At 37.8% G+C, this 20171-nt stretch overlaps 2 protein-coding genes across 3 annotated transcripts; one reads left to right on the top strand and one right to left on the bottom strand.

Annotated features, from left to right (window-relative positions):
* The first annotated feature begins 7 nt into the window (after positions 1 to 7).
* Positions 8 to 7458, top strand: cog8 (component of oligomeric golgi complex 8). Its single transcript, XM_079825881.1, has 5 exons — positions 8 to 371; positions 1277 to 1484; positions 2083 to 2901; positions 5924 to 6092; positions 6192 to 7458. The coding sequence occupies exons 1-5, from the start codon at positions 43 to 45 to the stop codon at positions 6590 to 6592; spliced, it is 1926 nt and encodes a 641-aa protein (XP_079682007.1). The 5' UTR covers positions 8 to 42; the 3' UTR covers positions 6593 to 7458.
* Positions 5833 to 20103, bottom strand: nob1 (NIN1 (RPN12) binding protein 1 homolog). Of its 2 annotated transcripts, XM_079825882.1 has the most exons (10): positions 20010 to 20103; positions 19368 to 19500; positions 19115 to 19248; positions 18962 to 19033; positions 16625 to 16759; positions 16265 to 16531; positions 9550 to 9647; positions 9278 to 9422; positions 8100 to 8362; positions 5833 to 6404 (listed from the first exon to the last, which is right to left on the bottom strand). In XM_079825882.1, the coding sequence occupies exons 1-10, from the start codon at positions 20076 to 20078 to the stop codon at positions 6374 to 6376; spliced, it is 1347 nt and encodes a 448-aa protein (XP_079682008.1). In that variant the 5' UTR covers positions 20079 to 20103; the 3' UTR covers positions 5833 to 6373. The 2 variants fall into 2 exon arrangements, with proteins under 2 accessions (XP_079682008.1, XP_079682009.1); XM_079825883.1 differs by lacking the exon at positions 5833 to 6404 and having other exon boundaries at positions 7105 to 8362.
* Positions 20104 to 20171: the final 68 nt, after the last annotated feature.

Here is a 20171-nt window from a genome sequence, read left to right on the forward strand (position 1 = left end):
AAAGTTTGTTGTTGAATTCTGAACCAACACTTCCGATCAATCATGGCTACCGTAGACGTGGAGGATGAGAGTATCCTGGTCTCAATCTTTAAAGACAGCTTCCCTGAGAACTGGAGAGACAATCCGGACTTCGCGGCGTATCTGTCGCAGTTGTGCTCGTGCGGTGTGGATGAGTTAAACCGGGAACCGGAGCGTCTGTCGGAAGAGCGGGCTCAGATCCTGCAGCAGACCCGAGAGCTGGCCTTCACCAACTACAAGACGTTCATCAGGACCGCGGACTGCACACAGCACATCTACACTGACTTCAGCACAGTGGAGAACTGTCTCTCTAAACTCGTCCACAAACTGCCCAGCTTTACTGAGAGATGCAGGTCTGTGCTTCACTCTCACTGACAGGAAATAATGGAGGGATGAATGACAGACAGAGAGACAGATTTGTTTGACAGTCTGTCTGTCTGTCTGTCTGTCTATCTATCTATCTATCTATCTATCTATCTATCTATCTATCTATCTATCTATCTATCTATCTGTTTGTAACGTTTAACAGAAAAGTAGTTAATGTACATTGCGGAGGGATGAGTTTGATTCCATTGAATAGAAAGATCTGGTAACTGTGATCATTTATATTTATTTATTAATTCATTATTTAACAAACATACATTTAAACTTACTTGAAAGATCATAATGTACTTTCAAATAGCCACAAAACATATCCATACTTGATCTATTTTGTTTAAATGTTTTGAAAGAATTCACTTATTCTCACCAAGACAGCATTTGATCAAAAATACAGTAGAAACAGTAATATTGTGACATATTACAATTTAAAATAGCTGTTTTCTATTTGATATGCATTTATATTTTGAAATGTAATTTATTTCTGTGATGGCAAATTTTCAGCGTCATTACTCGTCTTCACATGAGTCACATGAAACATTTCTTATCATCAATGTTGAAATCTGTTGTTCTGCTTAATATATTTGTTGAAACGAAACCCCCATGATTCTTTGATGAATAGAAAGTTCAAAAGAACAGTGCAATTTTGATCAAATCAATGTATCCTTAATGTATAAAATATCTTTTGAACGGTAGTTTACGTGCATGTTAAGCATTATATAAATGTAAATATTTATATAAAGTTATACATTTAATTTTTATATTAGTCCTACGAGAAAAAAAATGCAATGCAACATTACACAGGCAAACGCATTAGAGTGTACTATAAAATAGAAATGCTTTCTGTAACTGGTTTCTGTTGTCTCTCATTTATTTGCAGAGGTTTTATTAAGGAGGCTGAGGAGATCAGCGTCAGCAGGCGTATGAACAGCCTGACACTGAATCGACACACTGAGATCTTGGAGATTCTGGAGATCCCTCAGCTGATGGACACCTGCGTTCGTAACGGATACTACGAGGAGGCGCTGGAGCTGGCCGCTTATGTGAAGAGACTGGAGAAAAAACATTCATCACTTCCTGTCATTCAGGTACAAATGATACTGTACTGCACCAGTCATTGAAGACGATTCTTTGTTCTTCACTGTTACCATATTTTCTGGAAAGCAAGTCGCACCAGGTCGAAATTGCATTGTTGAGAGAGAAAAAAAGAAACGCAGATAAGATGCCGAAGAGTGACATCTGACACGGCACGTGACATATTGACGAACGTGGAATCATAGCTCAAAACAAAACACTGGTGCCGAATTGGTAGTCTTAAACGAGACGTTTTAAAGAGAAATGTTGGAGAATTTCTATATAAGAGAAGAAGAGCTTGAGTTTGTTGCCCAGCCCTATTTGTTTGAACCACGAGACGCATCTACTCTCACCTAAGCTTATGCTATTTCAACATCATGCATCGGGTCAGAGGTCACTGTTCTGCCAGAACTCGACTTCCATGCAGCCGTTACCGGAAGCCAGTGATTATAGTTTATAAAGTTATAAATATGGATATTTTTTCTTACAAATACGCATTGCTTCTCTTCAGAAGGTCTTTATTAAGACCTGAAGCCGTATGGATTACTTTGATAATTTTAATGTGTAGGTGAACTAACCCTTTAAATAATATTCTTGTTTGTCTTCTTTTAGGGAATTGTGCACGAGGTTCGATTGTCAGCTCAACTCATGCTGAACCAACTTCTTCAACAGCTGCGCAGCAATTCACAGCTCCCGGTTTGCCTGCGTGTGATCGGCTACTTGCGCAGAATGGATGTTTTTACCGAAGCCGAGCTGCGCGTCAAATTCCTGCAAGCCCGTGGGAGTTGGCTGCGATCCATTATCACCGCAATCCCAGATGAAGACCCATACTTCCACATTACAAAGACCATCGAAACCTGCCGCGTGCATCTTTTCGATATCATCACACAGTATCGCGCCATCTTCTCCGACGAGGATCCGTTGCTGCCGCCCGGAGGTCAGGCTTTGAATGAGAGCGCCATCTTTCACGGCTGGGTGGTGCAGCAGGCGGCGCAGTTTTTGGAGACCCTAGATCGGGACCTCCAGCGCGGTGTGGGAAGCCGCTTGGATTCTCTGCTTGGTCAGTGCATGTACTTCGGCCTTTCCTTTAGCCGGGTCGGTGCAGATTTCCGTGGCCAACTCGCTCCCATATTTCAGCAGGTTGCCATGGACACATTCCGGAAAGCTATTCAGGAAGCAGTGGACAAGTTCCAAGAGGATATGAACTTGTACACGCTGATTTCTTACCCATCGATACTTGGAAGCACCATTCCGCCAGCGGTTCCGAGCACCCAGCCGGGCACACTGCAGCCCCCTATGGCCTTGCTGGACTTCCCACCTCTAGCCTGCTTCCTCAATAATGTCCTGACAGCCTTTAATGACTTGAGACTGTGCTGCCCTATTGGACTCGCACAGGAAGTTAGCAGAAGCGTTGAGGAAGCCCTTATCAAGGTACACAGGGAAATGAAGGATGTTAATTATTATGATACAGTAATATTTTTAAAGGGTTAGTTCACCCAAAAATGACATTTTTGTCGTTCCAAACCTGTAAGACCTTCGTTCATCTTCGGAACACAAATGTAATATATTTTGTATTTAATCCGAGAGGTTTCTGACCCTTCCATAGACTTTCTTAAAGGTCCCCTTCTTCGCGATTCCATTGTTCAAACTTTAGTTAGTGTGTAATGTTGCTGTTAGAGCATAAATAATACCTGTAAAATTATAAAGCTCAAAGTTCAATGCCAAGCGAGATATTTTATTTAACAGAAGTTCCCTTTCAAAGCCTACAGCGAACGGCTGGCTTGGACTACATCCTGGTACTTCCTTCTTTAATTACGTCAGTAGAACAGTAGAACAGACTAACCTCCGCCCACAAAGAAACGCGAAAAAGGGGGCGCGGTCTTGTTGCTGTCCCACGTGGAGAAGCAGACGGTCGCGTGGAGAAAAGGAACTGTTGCGTTGAGTGTGTTTATCGCCATGTCATCGAGACGCTGTTATTTTCATCCAGGAGTCAAATCACCTTTGTTTGGCTTTCCCAGGGACGCTGTAGAGATTTTTGAACGCATACATCTCTCCGGCGTGACCTTTCCAACGTGCGCTAAGCTGCTGTCAAATTACAACACAGGAACCGCTTTCACGTGCGCTAAGCTGTGGTCGAATCACAGCACAGGAACCGCTTGCACAATCAGAACTCATTACGTGTTTCTGAAGGAGGGACTTTATAGAACAAGGAAATCACCAGCCGTTTTTAGGACAGTGGAAACAGCGGTATACAGATAAGTAAATAGTGTGAAAAATACTGTGTTTTTTTACACGCGAAACATGAACACATGTTATATTGCACACTGTAAACACAATCAAAGCTTCAAAAAAACACGAAGAACGGGACCTTTAAGGTTTCTCCATAGACATTTGCAACTTTCAAGGCCCAGAAAGGTAGTAAATAGTCCATGCGACGAGAATACTTTTTGTATAATTTGTTACATTTATATAGCGCTTTTCTAGGCACTCAAAGCGCTTTACATATAGAAGGGGGGATCTCCTCAACCACCACCAATGTGCAGCATCCACCTGGATGATGCGACGGCAGCCATATTGCGCCAGAACGCCCACCACACACCAGCTGATTGGTGGAGAGGAGACAGAATGATGAAGCCAATCTGTATGCAAAAAACAAACAAAAAGAACAACTTTATTCTACAATTTCTTTTCTTTCTGACGCTGTTCACGTAGTATACACCGTGCAATGCTTCCGGGTTCTACATCAGAACGGCGGCTCTTTATTGGCCAACTACTGCATCAGCATCACACGCATATGCAATGTTGTGCTCACGTGAATGGCGTCAGCCAATGGTGAGCTGGCCTTCTGACGTAGACATATTCTCATCGCTTCATAACATTAAGTTTGGCTATTTTAATGGTCTTTATTACCTTTCTGGGCCTTGAAAGTTGCAATGACGTTGCTGCCTATGGGTGGTTCAGAAACCTCTCGGATTTCATAAAAAATATCTTAATTTGCATTCCGAACATGAACGAAGGTCTTACAGGTTTGGAACGACATGAGGGTGAGTAATTAAAGGGGTACTTCAGTGCTGGGAAGATGAATGTGTATTTAGACTGGGTCATTTATGTAGTAGAAATGTGAAATTATTTTTGAATTTGGTGCCTTCTAGACTGAGAAAAGACAGAAAATGTATTTTTGTCTCGTGGATGAAAGACAACAACTCCCAGAATGCCTTGCTTCGCTGCCCAACGAGTCCACTCCCAAAGCCACTTGTCCATCATGACACCACCCCCACCGTCGTTTTGATTTTAATACTAATACAATCATTTTGTTCAGTTAGAGAATAGACACTACAATTAAAAACAGAATTGTGTCTTTTCAATAAAGTGTGAGTGAGCCAAACGAAAGTCACGTCACAGACGCAGCAGGTGTCAGATTTAATTCATCACGAGAGCAAAGAGCTGAGGTAAGCGTGGCAGTCATTCTCGGCGCGTGTCCAGTCTGGCGCGTTTTCAGATCATGCCTATGGAAGCTAAACTTTCATAGTAATTCATTGAAAAGTTGAAACACTCACTTTGCTCCACACCGCTCCGTTATGAATATCCGAGCTGAACGTCCATACGCATTTACATTCTGTGAGGGAGATCCCACCCCTGTGGGCGGGTTGAAAACATGTGGAACTAGCCCCTGTAGTCTCTAGCCTCTGGCCAAAAAATATTTTTAATGAATAAAATGCATAATTCTCTCGTCTCAGGGGGATATGAAGGGGGAAAGTACAATCATTTGAATATACTACCAGGTTTCTACTGATACAAAGCTTAATGCTAAATCGCTGAAGTAACCCTTTAATGGGTAAAAAACATTTTTGGGTGAACTAACCCTTTAAATATAAGTCTCTTATGCTCACCAAGGCTGATTTTATTTGATCAAAAATAGTGTAAACCGTCATATTGTGAAATGCTATTACAATTTAAAATGGCTGTTTTCTATTTAAAGTTAATACAAATTTATATTTTAAAATGTAATTTATTCCTGTGATGTAAAGCTGAATTTTCAGCATCATTACTCGTCGTCATTGTCACGTGATCCTCCAGAAATCATTCTAATATGCTGATTTGATGCTCAAGAAACATTTCTTACTATTATCAATGTTGAAAACAGTTTAAATATTTAAATATATTTATATATATTTAAAAAAAAATTTAATTCAACAATTTTCCTTTATGATTGTCTTTACTGTCACTTTTGATTTTACTGCACGATTAAGTGCATCTTTACTGAATAAGATTGTTAATTGTTTAGTTTTTTTTGTCAAATCTTAATGACCTAAAACAGTAGTGTAGATTGACTAAATTCAAATGAAAGGAAATGACAACAACAAAAGGAAAAATATTTTTTCTTGGATTCCTTGTACAACTATTCTCCCGTTTTGACGTAAATCCGATCTTAACAGCGTTATTCGTTTATCAGGTGACCAAGCTGATCCTGGTTTTCCATCGAGCCGAGGAATCTGCCTTCAGTAGCCGTGAACGGGAGTTATTCGTTCAGTTCTGCAGTGCATTTGCTGAGGACATGGTGCCTTTCTTGAACCGATGTCTACAAGTTCTCTTTCCTCCAGCTCAGCTTTCACTCATACTAGGTAAATATTCACCGGATAAAATCAAGCACCAGCCAAAATTTCTCCCATTACAAAAATAAATCATGTTGCCTCAAAATGTATTTTGTATTTGTTTTGTAGGCGTCCCTCCAACCCAGGTGTATAAGTATGGCAGTCTAGGCTGCATCAATGTGAACATGGTTCTGGAGCCGCTGGAGTTTGTCCTGCCCCAGAAGGAGCCTGTGACCGCTGTCCTGGATCTCTGCACTGATCTGAGCAGCCTGATGACCGCCGAATCAGATCCCTCGACTGCAGTCAAACCCCTAACTCCTCAAGAAGAAAAGACTGTCTTTTCTGAACAAGAAAAGGCTGTGTCAGCATCTGATCCTCATCTTTCTCAAACAGAGAACATTTCTGCTGAAGCGATCACTACAGAGCAAAACGACCCGACGCCAGAGCCTGAAATGACCTTTGATGTACAGGACTTACTAGATGATTTGTCCACAACAGATAGTAATGTTGAGGAGATGTTGTCAAAATAAAAAGCAACAATTGCTGTATAGCGGGGGTGTCCAATCCTGCTCCTGGAGGGCCAATGTCCAGCAGAGTTGAGCTCTAACACACTTGCCTGGAAGTTTCTAGTGTGTCTGAAGATCTTGATTAGCTGGTTCAGGTGTGGTTAATTAAGGTTGGAGCTAAACTATGCAGGAGCATGTTTGAACACCCCTGCTGTACAGTATGTGATTAATGTTTTTAGGTGTCCTATACATACTTATACCAGGGTCTGGTTTGCAATTTTAATTGGCAACTTTATTTTGGTGACGGTAATAATGTAATATATTATGTAATTAAATATGGGTAATATTTAAATTGTGGTAAAATGTCAATTGGAGCACATGTTTTTGACTTACAGTGGTCCCAAAAAGTATTTTTGACACTTAAGTTAAATGCCACTTGCTTTGATTAAAAAAAAAAAGATAGCACAAGCACTTTAAGCTACACATTTCACAAATCCCTTGACATTATATATTGTTCAAAATGAAGACAAAATAAATGGTGTAAATTTCTGTTTATTTGTGGTTAGTGGAACATATTCTTGATGACCTAAACCTGTGTTTTTTTCTGCTAAGACACACGTGCAAATTGATCATTTGAGACTTTGAAAAACCATGCGTAATTAGTGGGTTCAACATCATCGCACAAAAAAAGAAGAAAAAAACAACACTTCTGTGAAAAGCTTGTGCACTATTTGCCTACAGATGCAACATTACGTTTAACTTAAGTGTTCAAAAACATTTTGGGTCTTCTGTAATTAACTTGATTTACCTCTGTTGTATGTTTTTTGTTTACTCATATTTTCGAAGGTGTTTTAGAGGGAAAAGTTTTATTAAAATGTAAATATATATATATATATTCAGCCGTTTGTGATATTTTGATATTCATTTGAACAAAGCAAATGTGTTCTTTTCCCCCCACAAAACCAGATGTAAAGACTATGAAACAGCAGTTTGCATTGAATTGCTGTTTGTCTTTTCAAAGAATATTGCATCAAGATCAGTCAGGTAAATCAGCACAAAAATAAGATTTCCATATCCCAATTTGGTAACATTACAATAAGGTCTCAATCCATTAGCTAACAGGAACTAACGATCATCAATATATTTTATTAAGTATTTATTAATCTTTGTTAACATTAATAAGAATTGACTTGTTCATATTAGTTCAGAGTGCATTAAGTAATATGAACATATACAACTTCGAATCTGTTTGTAAATGTTGAAATTACTAGTGACTAAGATTAATAAATGCAATAGAAGTATTGCTAGTTCATGTTAACAAATGAAACCTTATTGTAAAGTTTTACCCACAATTTCAAGTGGTTTGAAGGTAGAATATGGAAAATATTCTGTAACAGTAAAACTTAAGGTTAAGGAAAGATGAAACCGATGATTCAGATAAATCAATATAAAACATTTTAATTAATTTTTCTGAATTCAATGTTTCAGGCTTTCAGTCTGGATTCTGCAGGTAGTGTAAGAAAATAATCACTTCTTAACAAATTTTTTGCGTGCTGCGTTCGGATTTGTCCGTTTTCTTCCTCCTCCGGTCTGGGTGTCCCGCAGGTGTAAACCGGCTGACCTGCTGTAGATATCGTGCTCAGAGAACGGGGAGCTACCGGCCAGGTAATCTTGGTCCATCACGTCAGTCTTTTGACGAGCTTTTTTAGACAACCTCTGCTGGGGGAAACGCTGATCTTCCACCAGGTGCGGGTTGCTGCCGTGTTTTCCTCCTTGTGGCAAAGGCAAAGAGTACTGCAGAGGACCGGAGAAGAGACAAACCATAAGTACATGTCACTAACATTAACTTATATGACACTACTAATGAAATAGAATTTTCAAATGAAAGAAAAGCTTTCTTATGCATTTCGCTCAAACATTAAAGGGTTAGTTCACCCAAAAATGAAAATTCTGTCATTAATTACTTACCCTCATGTCGTTCGACACCCGTAAGACCTCCGTTAATCTTCGGAACACAAATAAAGATATTTTAGTTGAAATCTGATGGCTCTGAAAGGCCTCCATTGGCACAATGCACTTTACACTCTCAAGACCATTAAAAGGTACTAAAGACGTCGTTACAAAGTCCATCTCACTACAGTGGTTCTAAAATAACTATGAATCGGCGAGAATAGTTTTTGTGCGCAAAAAAACCCTAAATAACGACTTATATAGTGATGACGATTTCAAAACAAGGCATCATGAAGCTTCAAAGCGTTATGAATCACTGAGTTGAATCAGCAGTTTGGATCGCAAAATTTCCGCAGTTTGGCAGTTTGACACACGATCCGAATCATGATTCGACTCACTGATTCATAACGCTTCGAAGCTTCATAAGCTATATAAGTCGTTATTTAGGGTTTTTTTGCGCACAAAAACTATTCTCGCCGATTCATAAAGTTATTTTTGAACCACTGTAGTGAGATGGACTTTGTAACGACGTCTTTAGTACCTTTTAAGGGTCTTGAGAGTGTAAAGTGCCATTGTGCCAATGGAGGCCTTTCAGAGCCATCAAATTTCAACTCAAATATCTTCATTTCTGTTCCGAAGATGAACGGAGGTCTTACGGGTGTCGAACGACATGAGGGTAAGTAATTAATGACAGAATTTTCATTTTTGGGTGAACTAACCCTTTAAATTTACTGTCAAAACATCCAAAACATTACTCACTCTCTTCCCCTTTGGATTCAGCACTTTGGGATTCCTGGAAAAATGCATCTGCATGGTGGCGTCCTCATTCACGGTGACGGCAATCTTCTTCAAGGTGTCGTGCCCACAATTTGGACAGAAAGATTTGGTTATGTTTGTTGTTGTCCTAAAAAAATTGGAAACACATTTTTTTTATTATTATTCAATTACAGCATTCATGTCACACATCACATATTATAAATATGTGTAATTATTGCTGCTACAAAATTTTCCAAGGTGAATCCATCACTCACTTGAAGCAGGCATGACAGCGCAGGATGAAATTCCTGGTGTTTTTAATGAGCATGCCATTAACAGACAGCACATGCAGTCCAATCTGAATCAGAACATTCTGTCAGGAAAACAAGATTTATTTTTTGAGACAAAATAATAGACAATTATAAACTTGTATAAAATAGATTGAACAAATTTCTATAGTTTCACTTTATTTTAAGGTGCCCGTATAACAGTGTAATTATGCATTTAACTAAGATATATCAATTAACTATTTGTACTTACTATAGGGTTAAGATTAAGGTTTGGTATAGGGTTAGTTGCATGTAATTATGCATAATTTATAATTGGGCTGCATTCACGCCCTGTCGTAATTACCATATGGCTTGAGTTGACAACACTTGACATTCTATTCAGAGCTGTTCACATGGGAATTATGTGTTTCTATGGCAACCCTATCAATGCCTAAATTAATCTGCAGAGGTCAGATGGTACAAGTAGGAGCTCTCAAGCTGTAAATACAAGCTCTGTGAGGAAGTGAACACTTTTTACAAGTTTAAATCTCAATTACAGTAACTTCATGGCATTAACGCACGTTTAGTTACTGCATATAACGGTCTGTCTGTGTTTTGTTGGCAATCGGCGCGCAAATGCATAAAATGTTAACAACACAAACGTATAGTGAATCAAAAGTTATCCAGGGATAATGCCATGATGTATTGTGTGTGTGTTCGACTCTTTGGCGCCACCCAATGCAAGCCTCCACGAGCTCGGCTGTTTTCGGGATTAATCGGTACAGTGTATCGGTCTTTTATTAATCTGATAAAACGAATGACTCTTCAGAGATATGAAGGATGCAATATAGGGATGCTCATATTGACCGTTAGCCGTTAACCAAAAGTAAGAATTTTGACCGATTAATACTATCAGTTAAACGGTTTAAAATAGGGCTGGGCGATATATCGCATGACATTGTTAGGCGCATCTCGTCAGTAAAGCCGGTTCCTTGATTAGTAGTAAATCGCCATCACCTGCTTTCAGATAGAGCGGCATTTACTACACAGAGCCGTAGTTCACTGACAAGCTGAGCCATATCGCCTTAATTATCACGGACGTATCGCCTGCGATACTTAATGCGATATGGCTCAGCTTGTCAGTGAACTACGGCTCTGTGTAGTAAATGCCGCTCTATCTGAAAGCAGGTGATGGCGATTTACTACTAATCAAGGAACCGGCTTTACTGACGAGATGCGCCTAACAATGTCATGCGATATATCGCCCAGCCCTAGTTTAAAAGTTGTTGTTTTTTGCGCTGCATGGTTAAAAAAAAAAAAGCCTTATTTGTTAACTCACGGGTCGCATCGACACGTGCAACCACACGTGTCTACACAGACATATTTCGCAAAATGAAGCAATGGAAAAAAGTAGGCCTACTCTGTGGGACCATTTCGACTTACAGCAGTAGTACAAGCTCTAGACTGGTGGAAAGCAAATGAAAGGCGCTTCCCCTTATCTCTGTATTCCAGGGGCATCAGTACCATCTGAAGCCTTGTTTAAGGCTTTTTGTAGGGTGGTTTTGATAAAGTTTACTAAAGTTAACATTGTCACGCATGTTCTTCTCTAGGGATGCACGATATATCGGCAACATATCGTTATCGGCCGATAAATGATTATTTTTGATGTTATCGTTATCGGTCCAATAAGAAAATTTGACCGATATAGTCAAGCCGATAGATAATGTATTATTTCCTTCAGCTGAGACGGACGCACTGTCCACCATGATGGGTTTGAATTGCTCTAAATATGTTTGGAATCACTTCGAAAAGGAAAATACAGTTATGTGCAACATGTGCAGCGCAAGTCTTCTATAATCTACATAAAATGATAATGAGAATAGAATAGGCTGTAAAAGAGCGTTGTGTTTCAGCGCGTTTGTTGAGGGAAGAGCGCGCCCACGGAGTTACACCTTCATGACGAGCACAGTCAAGTTCGCTTGTGCATTCACAGCCTTTTGTGCCATTGTTAGTTGTAATATTATATTTATTATTATTCTGTGTATGTAATATCATATAGGATGCGTTTGGTTGAGTTAATAAACGATGCAGTAAAGCACTTCATTGTACCGGTCTTTAGCTTCAGCGCGCGCCCACGGAGTTACACCTTCATGACGAGCACAGTCAAGTTTGCTTGTGCATTCACAGCCTTTTGTGCCATTGTAAGTTGTAATATTATATTTATTATTTTGTGTATATAATCCCATATAGGATACGTTTGGTTGAGTTAATTAACAATGCAGTAAAGCACTTCATTGTACCTGCGCGCGCATTTCAAACAGAAATGCACAGCATTAATAACTACTGGGACTGTCCTATACATAACACTGTAATGAGAATATTTCTGTTATAAAACGTAGTGAATTCTCTGGGTTTAGTTGTTTTTCAGCGCGCTGTTGTGGGAAGCGTCAACAACGCATTCTGACCAGCACAGTCAAGTTCGCTTGTGCATTCGCGTCATTTTAAGCATATGTAAGTCGTAATATTACGTTTTTGTAGTATAAACATCTGATTAAAGTCATATAGGATGTGTTTCGTTAAGTCAATAACCCGCAGTGCTTCACTGTACCGGTGATCATCTTAAGTTTCAGCACGCTCTCAAACAGGGGAAGAGCATCCACAGGAGTTATAACCCTTCACCTATGCGTGATTTTGTGCTAATATAAGTTGTAATATTATATTTATTTTGTATAAATATCTGATTGTTCTCATATATGATGCGTTTAGTTGTTAATTAAACTTCTAAGCGCTTCAGTTTATGGTTGTTCGTTCATTCTCTCCAGCTTCAGCGCGCTCTCAAACAGCAACATTATTCCTAATAGACTAGACTAATATTACAGATGTTTACTATTACTGTAATATTAAACTTTTTTTTTTTCAAAAACACAGAAGCATTATTTTTTATAATTAGCACTTTTATTGTTCTCGTATCATTTCCATCAACAATATGGTTTGATTAAAACCATTTCTTTATCGTCTGTGCGGAGGTTATTTCATGCACTTGCATTCTGATTCTTTATTATGCAGCCTAAGTAATGCTGTTCAATTACTTGTTTGCATTATTTAGGTATATTATTTTTATTTTTTAGACAATATCATTTTTGGTAACATTTTACAAATAAGGTCTCATTTTATTAATGCATTAACTATCATGAACAAACAGAGAGCAATAACCTTGGTTTCTTTTAGTAATAAAATGTTTGTGTTTTGTAACAGTCCATTCACAGTTCATACCTAATGTTAAAAGACACAACTTTGGGTCTGAATATGTTGAGATTAACATGAACTAAAATTAATAAATCCTGTTGAAGTATTGTTCATTCATTGTTGGTTAACTAATACTAACAAAAATTAAACCTTATTGTAAAGTGTTAAAAAAAAAAATTGGCCATAGGAGTGTAAAATTAATTTGAAAAGGTAAGGAATCTCACACTGGTTCAAATAGGCTACTGTAGTGTATAGGTTTGATTTATGTTGAAGTGTTTGGGACATGGCTTTTAATGGTGAGCCTTTTGTTTTTGTAATCAGGCTCTCAGAGTTTATTAAAATTTGTATTTAGATTTATCGGCCAATATATCAGTTATCGGCTTTCAAATATTAAGAATTATCGGTTATCGGTATCGGCCAAAATGTTCATATCGGTGCATCCCTATTCTTCTCGTCTCTGTTTCCTGATGGTTTATAGAACAAATAGCACAACGACGAGCACGTCGAGTAAACACGTCCCCAAGCAGACAAGGCAGTCAGCGGAGGCTCGCGCTGCAGAGCCAGACGAAAGCATAAACAAGAAAAACCATTCCGGTTCTTCAAAGCTTCAAACGGATTCAGTGTGTTTTGGTTTTGTCATCATAATTCGTTAATTATTTAAGTGAAAAATATTTAGTGTAGGCCTATTTATTTTATGCTTTTTATTAATATTTTATTCTGTTTTTCTCTGTTGTCAGAAACGCTGCAGGTGTGTGAAAATGTGATAGTGTGAATCCATGTTCTGTTGTTGATCTGTTCTGTAATCTGATGTTTGCACGGTAAAATACACCCGTGAAAAAAAGTGTCTTTTTAACGGGTCACAGATTAAATTTAATATTTATTTAATGCCAATTCAATATTATAATCTTTTCAGTTAACGGTTAATAATCGGATAATGAGCAGCTGTTGTCGGTCAGGAAAATGAACCGAAATGAGCATCCCTAATGCAATACCCCTCTATGGGTACTCAAGATTAACATGAGATTGGCGGAAACTGTGTGTTATGTACCCTTTAAAGTATGTGCATGATTAATCATCAGTCACTTATAATTCATAATTTTCACGTGACGTCACACACTTATAGGAACGCCCACCTGGAGGGAAAAACAAGGCTTTCCTCCATTGCCCGCCAGGCATTTTTACCAGGTTTGTAATCAGTATTAATGCAGTAAGACAATGATATTAAAATACCAAATTCAATATACACCTTATTGATGTTGCATACTTTGTACAGGAAAGCAGATGAACACAATATTAATGCAACAAGGTTTCTCGTTAAGTGTATTTTTCCCATCAAAACCCATTATAAAAGAAAACGCGTGTTCATATTCTTGGCTCATCTTCTCGCCTGTATATAGTATGCATCATCAAAAAGGTGTAAACTGAATTTGATATTTTGATATCACTGGTTTATTACATTACGGTACTTTAAAGCTACACTGTGTAACTTTTTTAGTCTATTCTAAGCTAAAAACACTTACTTCTTTCAAAAATATATGTGCTCATTAATGTATATTTACTTCTTTCAAGTAATAAAGTATTCTCGTAAGTTTATAATATGCCATTGAAAATACATAAGGTAATGGGATCTAACGGTGGTCGCCATGTTGCCCCTCCATCTTGAAAGTACATTAGCCAAAGAGGGACATACCCGTAAATTCAAGCTTCGCCTTTGGCGTTTTAACCGGTTTTAACACTTGATGGCACTGTACAAAATTCTCTGCCTCGCGCATATGCGCGTCAACTTGTTCAGACTTGTCTGGTGCATGTGCAGAGAGTTTTCATCTCAGCAGCTCCAGTAACAGAGTTATATGGAGTTTTCCTGGCTTGTTTATTCCTCAAAAGTCTGTTTTTCCTTGTGTGGTATTTCTGTGCGTTAATAACTCCGTAAGTAATAGTTATTGTCATTGTAGATGTGTTTCAGAGTGTGTCATCACGTAATTCAGTTGATGTCACCTCAGAAGTATTTTTGTGTCAACATACAATAGCATAATGCTCACCTATTTTGTTATCAACAATGTTTATTCGTTTATAGAAAATATTTGCTTGTAATGTATGTTGATGGAAATATGCATCAGGTCTGATCGGCATATTAACAATTGTTATACAGAGCGCACTGCAGTGCTAACGTTAAAGCGGCGCGCACACTTTTGTAATCCGACACCGCTTGTTAGCAGCAGCAGCGGCAGCTCCGCTCCTTTTAATGCAGCTGCATTTAGCGCCTATAAATGGTACAATAAGCTCTGGTTTACGGTTACATTATACAAATGTAACTTATAAGTATACCGGTAGTTATACAGTTCTTAACTGTGTATGTATATTTACCATCCTTATTTGTTCTCTCACAGAAACCACATTTATGTACATATCCACGCAAACCTGTTTATGCCTTGCAATTGGATGACTGAATAAACATTACTATCATCAAAGTTCACTCTGGATTAGCTGCAGTTCTTTCTAGCCGAATAATTAGTCCAGTTGAGTTCCAACGGTCCCACTGCGCACAGAATATCCCACAGGCACCGTGTCGAATGTGGACGAGGTCGAGCTGGAATTCATGTTAATCTTGGTCTAAATCGGCCACCGTAGGAGTTAAAACGAAATCGGAATTGAGAGGAACAGAAACTAAAATTCACTGGATGGTCATATACCTTTTCACCACTAGATGGGGGAAAATATCACACAGTGTAGCTTTAAGGGTGGGTTGCACAAATAAGGATTCTTTAGCCTATCGTCAGTTCACCCTCCGTCTGCTGCTTGATCAGCGCTTTAATTTTTTTTACGGTTTTACGGTGTAATTAATCTGAGTTTAAAATGAAGTGGTGCAACAACTCGATTTAAAATAAAACCCATATCAACAAATCCTAGATTAGCGTTAAACTTTGCTTAATTGAATCCTTATTGGTGCAACTAAGTTTATGCCTTCCAAGGCTCCGCAACAGTCACATGACTGAAAACTATGAATACTTACAATAATGCCTTTACAATAAGGTCCCATCAGTTAACGCAAGTTAATGCTTTAAATAACATTAACTAAGAGTAATGCATTGTTACAGTATTTATTAATCTGTTAACATTACTTAAAAAATACAACTGTTCATTGTTAGTTCATGTTAGCTCAGGTAAATAATATTATAAATAATTCAATATAAATAATATTAATAGATACAAGTTGATTAATAATATGTAAATGTTGAAATGTTGAAACTAAGATTAATAAATGCTACAGAAGTGTTTTCATCGTTAGTTAATGTCCAACTATATTAATGTTAACAATTGGAGCCTTATTGTGAAGAATGCTTGTTTTCATAATCTAATAACTTTCTTAGCTTTTTTCTGATGAGGTAAACAAAGTCAATACTTGGGAAAATGTAATAATATAAAAATGCATTCTAATTGATTATTTTCAATACGTCTAATGAATGACCACAAGTACCTGCATGGCAAAGTCAGTGGTCACACAGCCCACTTTGACATCTGCTGTGGGTCCCCAGTTACCAGCATCCATCTGGACTCGCTTTATGTTGCTGGGAGTAATCCAACCGCCACCATTCTCGTCTTCTTCATCCTCCTCCTCCTCATCATCACCACCCTCACTGCTTTGTTCTCCTTCTTCCTCATGTTCTTCAGATTCAGCTGCGCGGCTGTCAGCGGACAGATCAACAGACTCTAGTTTGTTTGTAACTGTAATGGCGTCAGCCGCCTACGGAGAAGAAAGAAAATACGTAAAGTTTAAAATATCTAATTTTGTCTAAAGTGACTGCGGCAGCAGTTTAGATGATGTCTGTTTCCTCACCAGCATTTCCAGAAGATCAGCCTCAATGCTGGGCAGAGGATTTCTCCAAAAATGAAAGCTGTTGAATTGTGAATCAGAGTCTCGTTGCTCATTCGTTGTAGGTGGACTTTGGACAACTGTTCCTGGTTTACTTGACTTTTTTAAAGAAAAAGAAAAAAGAAGCATCTTAATAGTTTACCCTCAAGTTTAGGTAGATCTGCATTATCAATACACATTGTCAACCAGTGAGTTATTTCACCGGTTTGCTTTTTTCCTTAAAGTGTCATTGGTAACACTTTACAATAAGGTTTCATTAGTTAAAGTGATAGTTCACCCAAAAATGAAAATTCTGTCATCATTTACTCACCCTCAAGTTGTTCCAAACCTGTATGAGTTTCTTTGTTCTGCTGAACATAAAGGAATATATTTTGAAGAATGTTTGTAACCAAGCAGATAGAGCAACTATTGACTACCATAGTGGTGGGGGGGGGGCATACTACATATACTATGTAGTCAATATAGTATATATATACTATATACTAATATAGTATATTGACTACAACATACTATTGTAGTCAATGGTTGCTCTCTCTGCTTTGTTACAAACATTCTTCAAAATATCTTCTTTTGTGTTCAGGCAGCAGAACAAAGACTCATACAGGTTTGGAACAACTTGAGGGTGAGTAAATGATGACAGAATTTTCATGTTTGGGTGAACTACCCCTTTAACATTAGTTAATCTATTAATAACTAACCATGAGCAATACATTTGTTACTGTATTTGTTAATCTTTGTTAACATTAGCTAATAAAAATACAGCTGTTCATGGTTTGTTCATGTTAGTTCACAGTGCATTAACTAATGTTAACAAGATTTTAATAAAGTATTAGTAAATTATGAAATTAACATTAACAAAGATAAATAAATGCTTTCTAAGTGCAGTTCATTATTAGTTCATGTTAACTAATGAACCTTATTGTAAAGTGTTACCGTGTCGTTTTATCACTGGTCATTCACACCTCAGATTTGAAAAACACTCAAGAAAAGGGCATGGAAAGCTGTGGAAAAATGGGAGTGTAGAAGGTGAGAACAACAACCAATAAAACACAGACCTGCACCACACTCATTAAAGACAAATTAATATTCAAATATGAGTAGAGTTGGGGGCAACGGCAACCTATTTAAAAAATAAATAACCCCATGAAAACAAACTCACAAAAATCTCATCATAAGAGACAGCTATCATTAACAAATTAAATATTTTGATAAATTATTCTTAGAAATATCAACAAATCAGCATTATAACTTTGCAAAGTTATTGGTCTACGGTATATGAAAAATGAGGAAGGTCCAATAATATTTTCATTATGTTTACAAGCACTACAAATCACTGAACTAATGACACACCAGATTTACACAGACAGACTAAAGGCAGTTATTTTTTGTCCATTCATCTTAACATTTTGGGTTTACATCATTGACTTCTATGTATCAAAATAATTAATTGTGTCATCGCGTTCACGATCAGACGTACTGCTGTATCGGTGTCCTTATTTGCACATATATTTCATTTGAAGAAGACATACAATGAAATATGTGTGCATACACGGTGCTGGTTCGTGTTTGGAGCACTACAGTATATGAAAAATGTTCATAAAAACTTGAAACATGCTTGCTCCAGTCAGGATATGAACTGTGATCCACGCGTTCTGTGCATAAAACGCACTCAAGCGTGTTGCTGCATATTACATACTGTAATAGTAATATTTTGCATGTGTTGGTAGTCAAACTGGTAGTGCAAACAACACTTTTGTATTACTATACTGAGGAAACAAACTTACGACATGTGACTAATGGACAACAACGCAAAGCTGAACAAGCAGAGCAGAGGTGAACGAACAGCGCTGAAATGGTCATTCGTGACATTTGAATTCTACACTTAAATGTGATCTCATGCATTATACAGCGAAGTGATTGGATTAAAATAGTTAATTCTCAAAAATGGGGAGAAAAGCTCAGAAACTGATGACGTAGACGTGTACTCTCAAGCCACAGCAGCCAATCACCACTCTGAATGATATACCTGAATGATATACCACTAATATACCTCACTTTTCATGACGTTAAACCAGAAGAACAAAATATCTCCAAAAAAAATTCAAAATTAACCAATTTTCCATTAATAAACACAATGAGTGCTATAGTTGTTCATTGATGTACATCCTGTACATATCTATTAACATCTCAAAAACATGTTTAAAGGTTTCATGACCCTGTATCTCTATCAAAATGGAATAAGCCTAGGATATTCCTTTCAATAACATTATTCATATATAGATTGTATTTGCAAGTAATTACTTTTGATGGCAAATGGAAACCAGCAATGCCAACAGGAGTCTCTGGATGTCTTTGTGTACTGCATATTTGGACCTGAAACAAACAAAACATGGTGTCTTAAACCAGAACAAGTGTGAATCAATGTGAATTAAAATTTGGATTAAACATCAGTACCTTTTTCTCAGGTTCTTTCTTCAAATGGTCAGTTCCTACATGCTCAGTTTCCAGTTGATAAGTCAGAGCCAAGACCTTGATGTCCGTTGCTGAAAGACTGGGATAGTCTCCTGTCTTTTTAGCAAATTCGGTCACTGTGATATAGGAAGTAAAAAATAATATGCATAAATCATCACCACCTATAACACACTTCCAGCACCCAAATAAAGACTTTTAAATTAGATGCATCAATAATAGTAACAATTGTTATTACCAAATCTTATGTACTCTGGAAATGGTTCTTTGAAATTGAGCTTGTATGGCAAAAAAGCCAAGCTCCTTTTAGTTGGTTTATCCCGAATTTCATCAACAACATCCTTCACGGTATAAATGTTACTTCCAATTTCCTAAAGCAAAGTAGAACACAAACAAACATGTAACAGATATAATGAATGGTTTTATGTTGGGTCTGGTACGTTATGCATAATACACGCACACACAAGTAATGTATAAATATATTATAAGAATACACTTAAACGGCTCTTATAAACTTTATATTAGTTGTCCAACTGGGAGCTGTCAGCTTTGTCAGCATTCTCCATGGTGCAGTATGGTTGAATTAATTGATGCGTCATGGTAAATTGTACTCAAAATATTTTAAAATACACTACTGTTACGTTACTACTATGCAACACTGTGGAAAAACATGCGCAGTTTTGTATAATTTCGAATAATAATCAAATACACCACAATCGTGCCTACATACAATGCGTCAATTGTTTATTCTAATTCTAGTAAACTTACACTTACTGCACTTTCCTCATTTATCCTGAGGCACGGTCATTAAAACTGACATTTCTGGATAGCAGTATTAAAACAGTTAAAAAATAAGCCAACGTCATCACCAATAACTCACGTGCAGAGGAGCCCTTTTAATAAAAGCGCCAGTATCTGCCACAACATGCGACACCATGCTCGCCTCCATCTTGACAGTGGGAAAAGCGTGAGAAGCGTCGCGTCGGACATGAACTCTCGCGAGAAGACGCTATCGTCCCGTTAGTTTCACGTAATTTGTTGA

Source organism: Gobio gobio, assembly GCF_949357685.1.
Source record: "Gobio gobio genome assembly, chromosome: 9".
NCBI lineage: Eukaryota > Metazoa > Chordata > Actinopteri > Cypriniformes > Gobionidae > Gobio > Gobio gobio.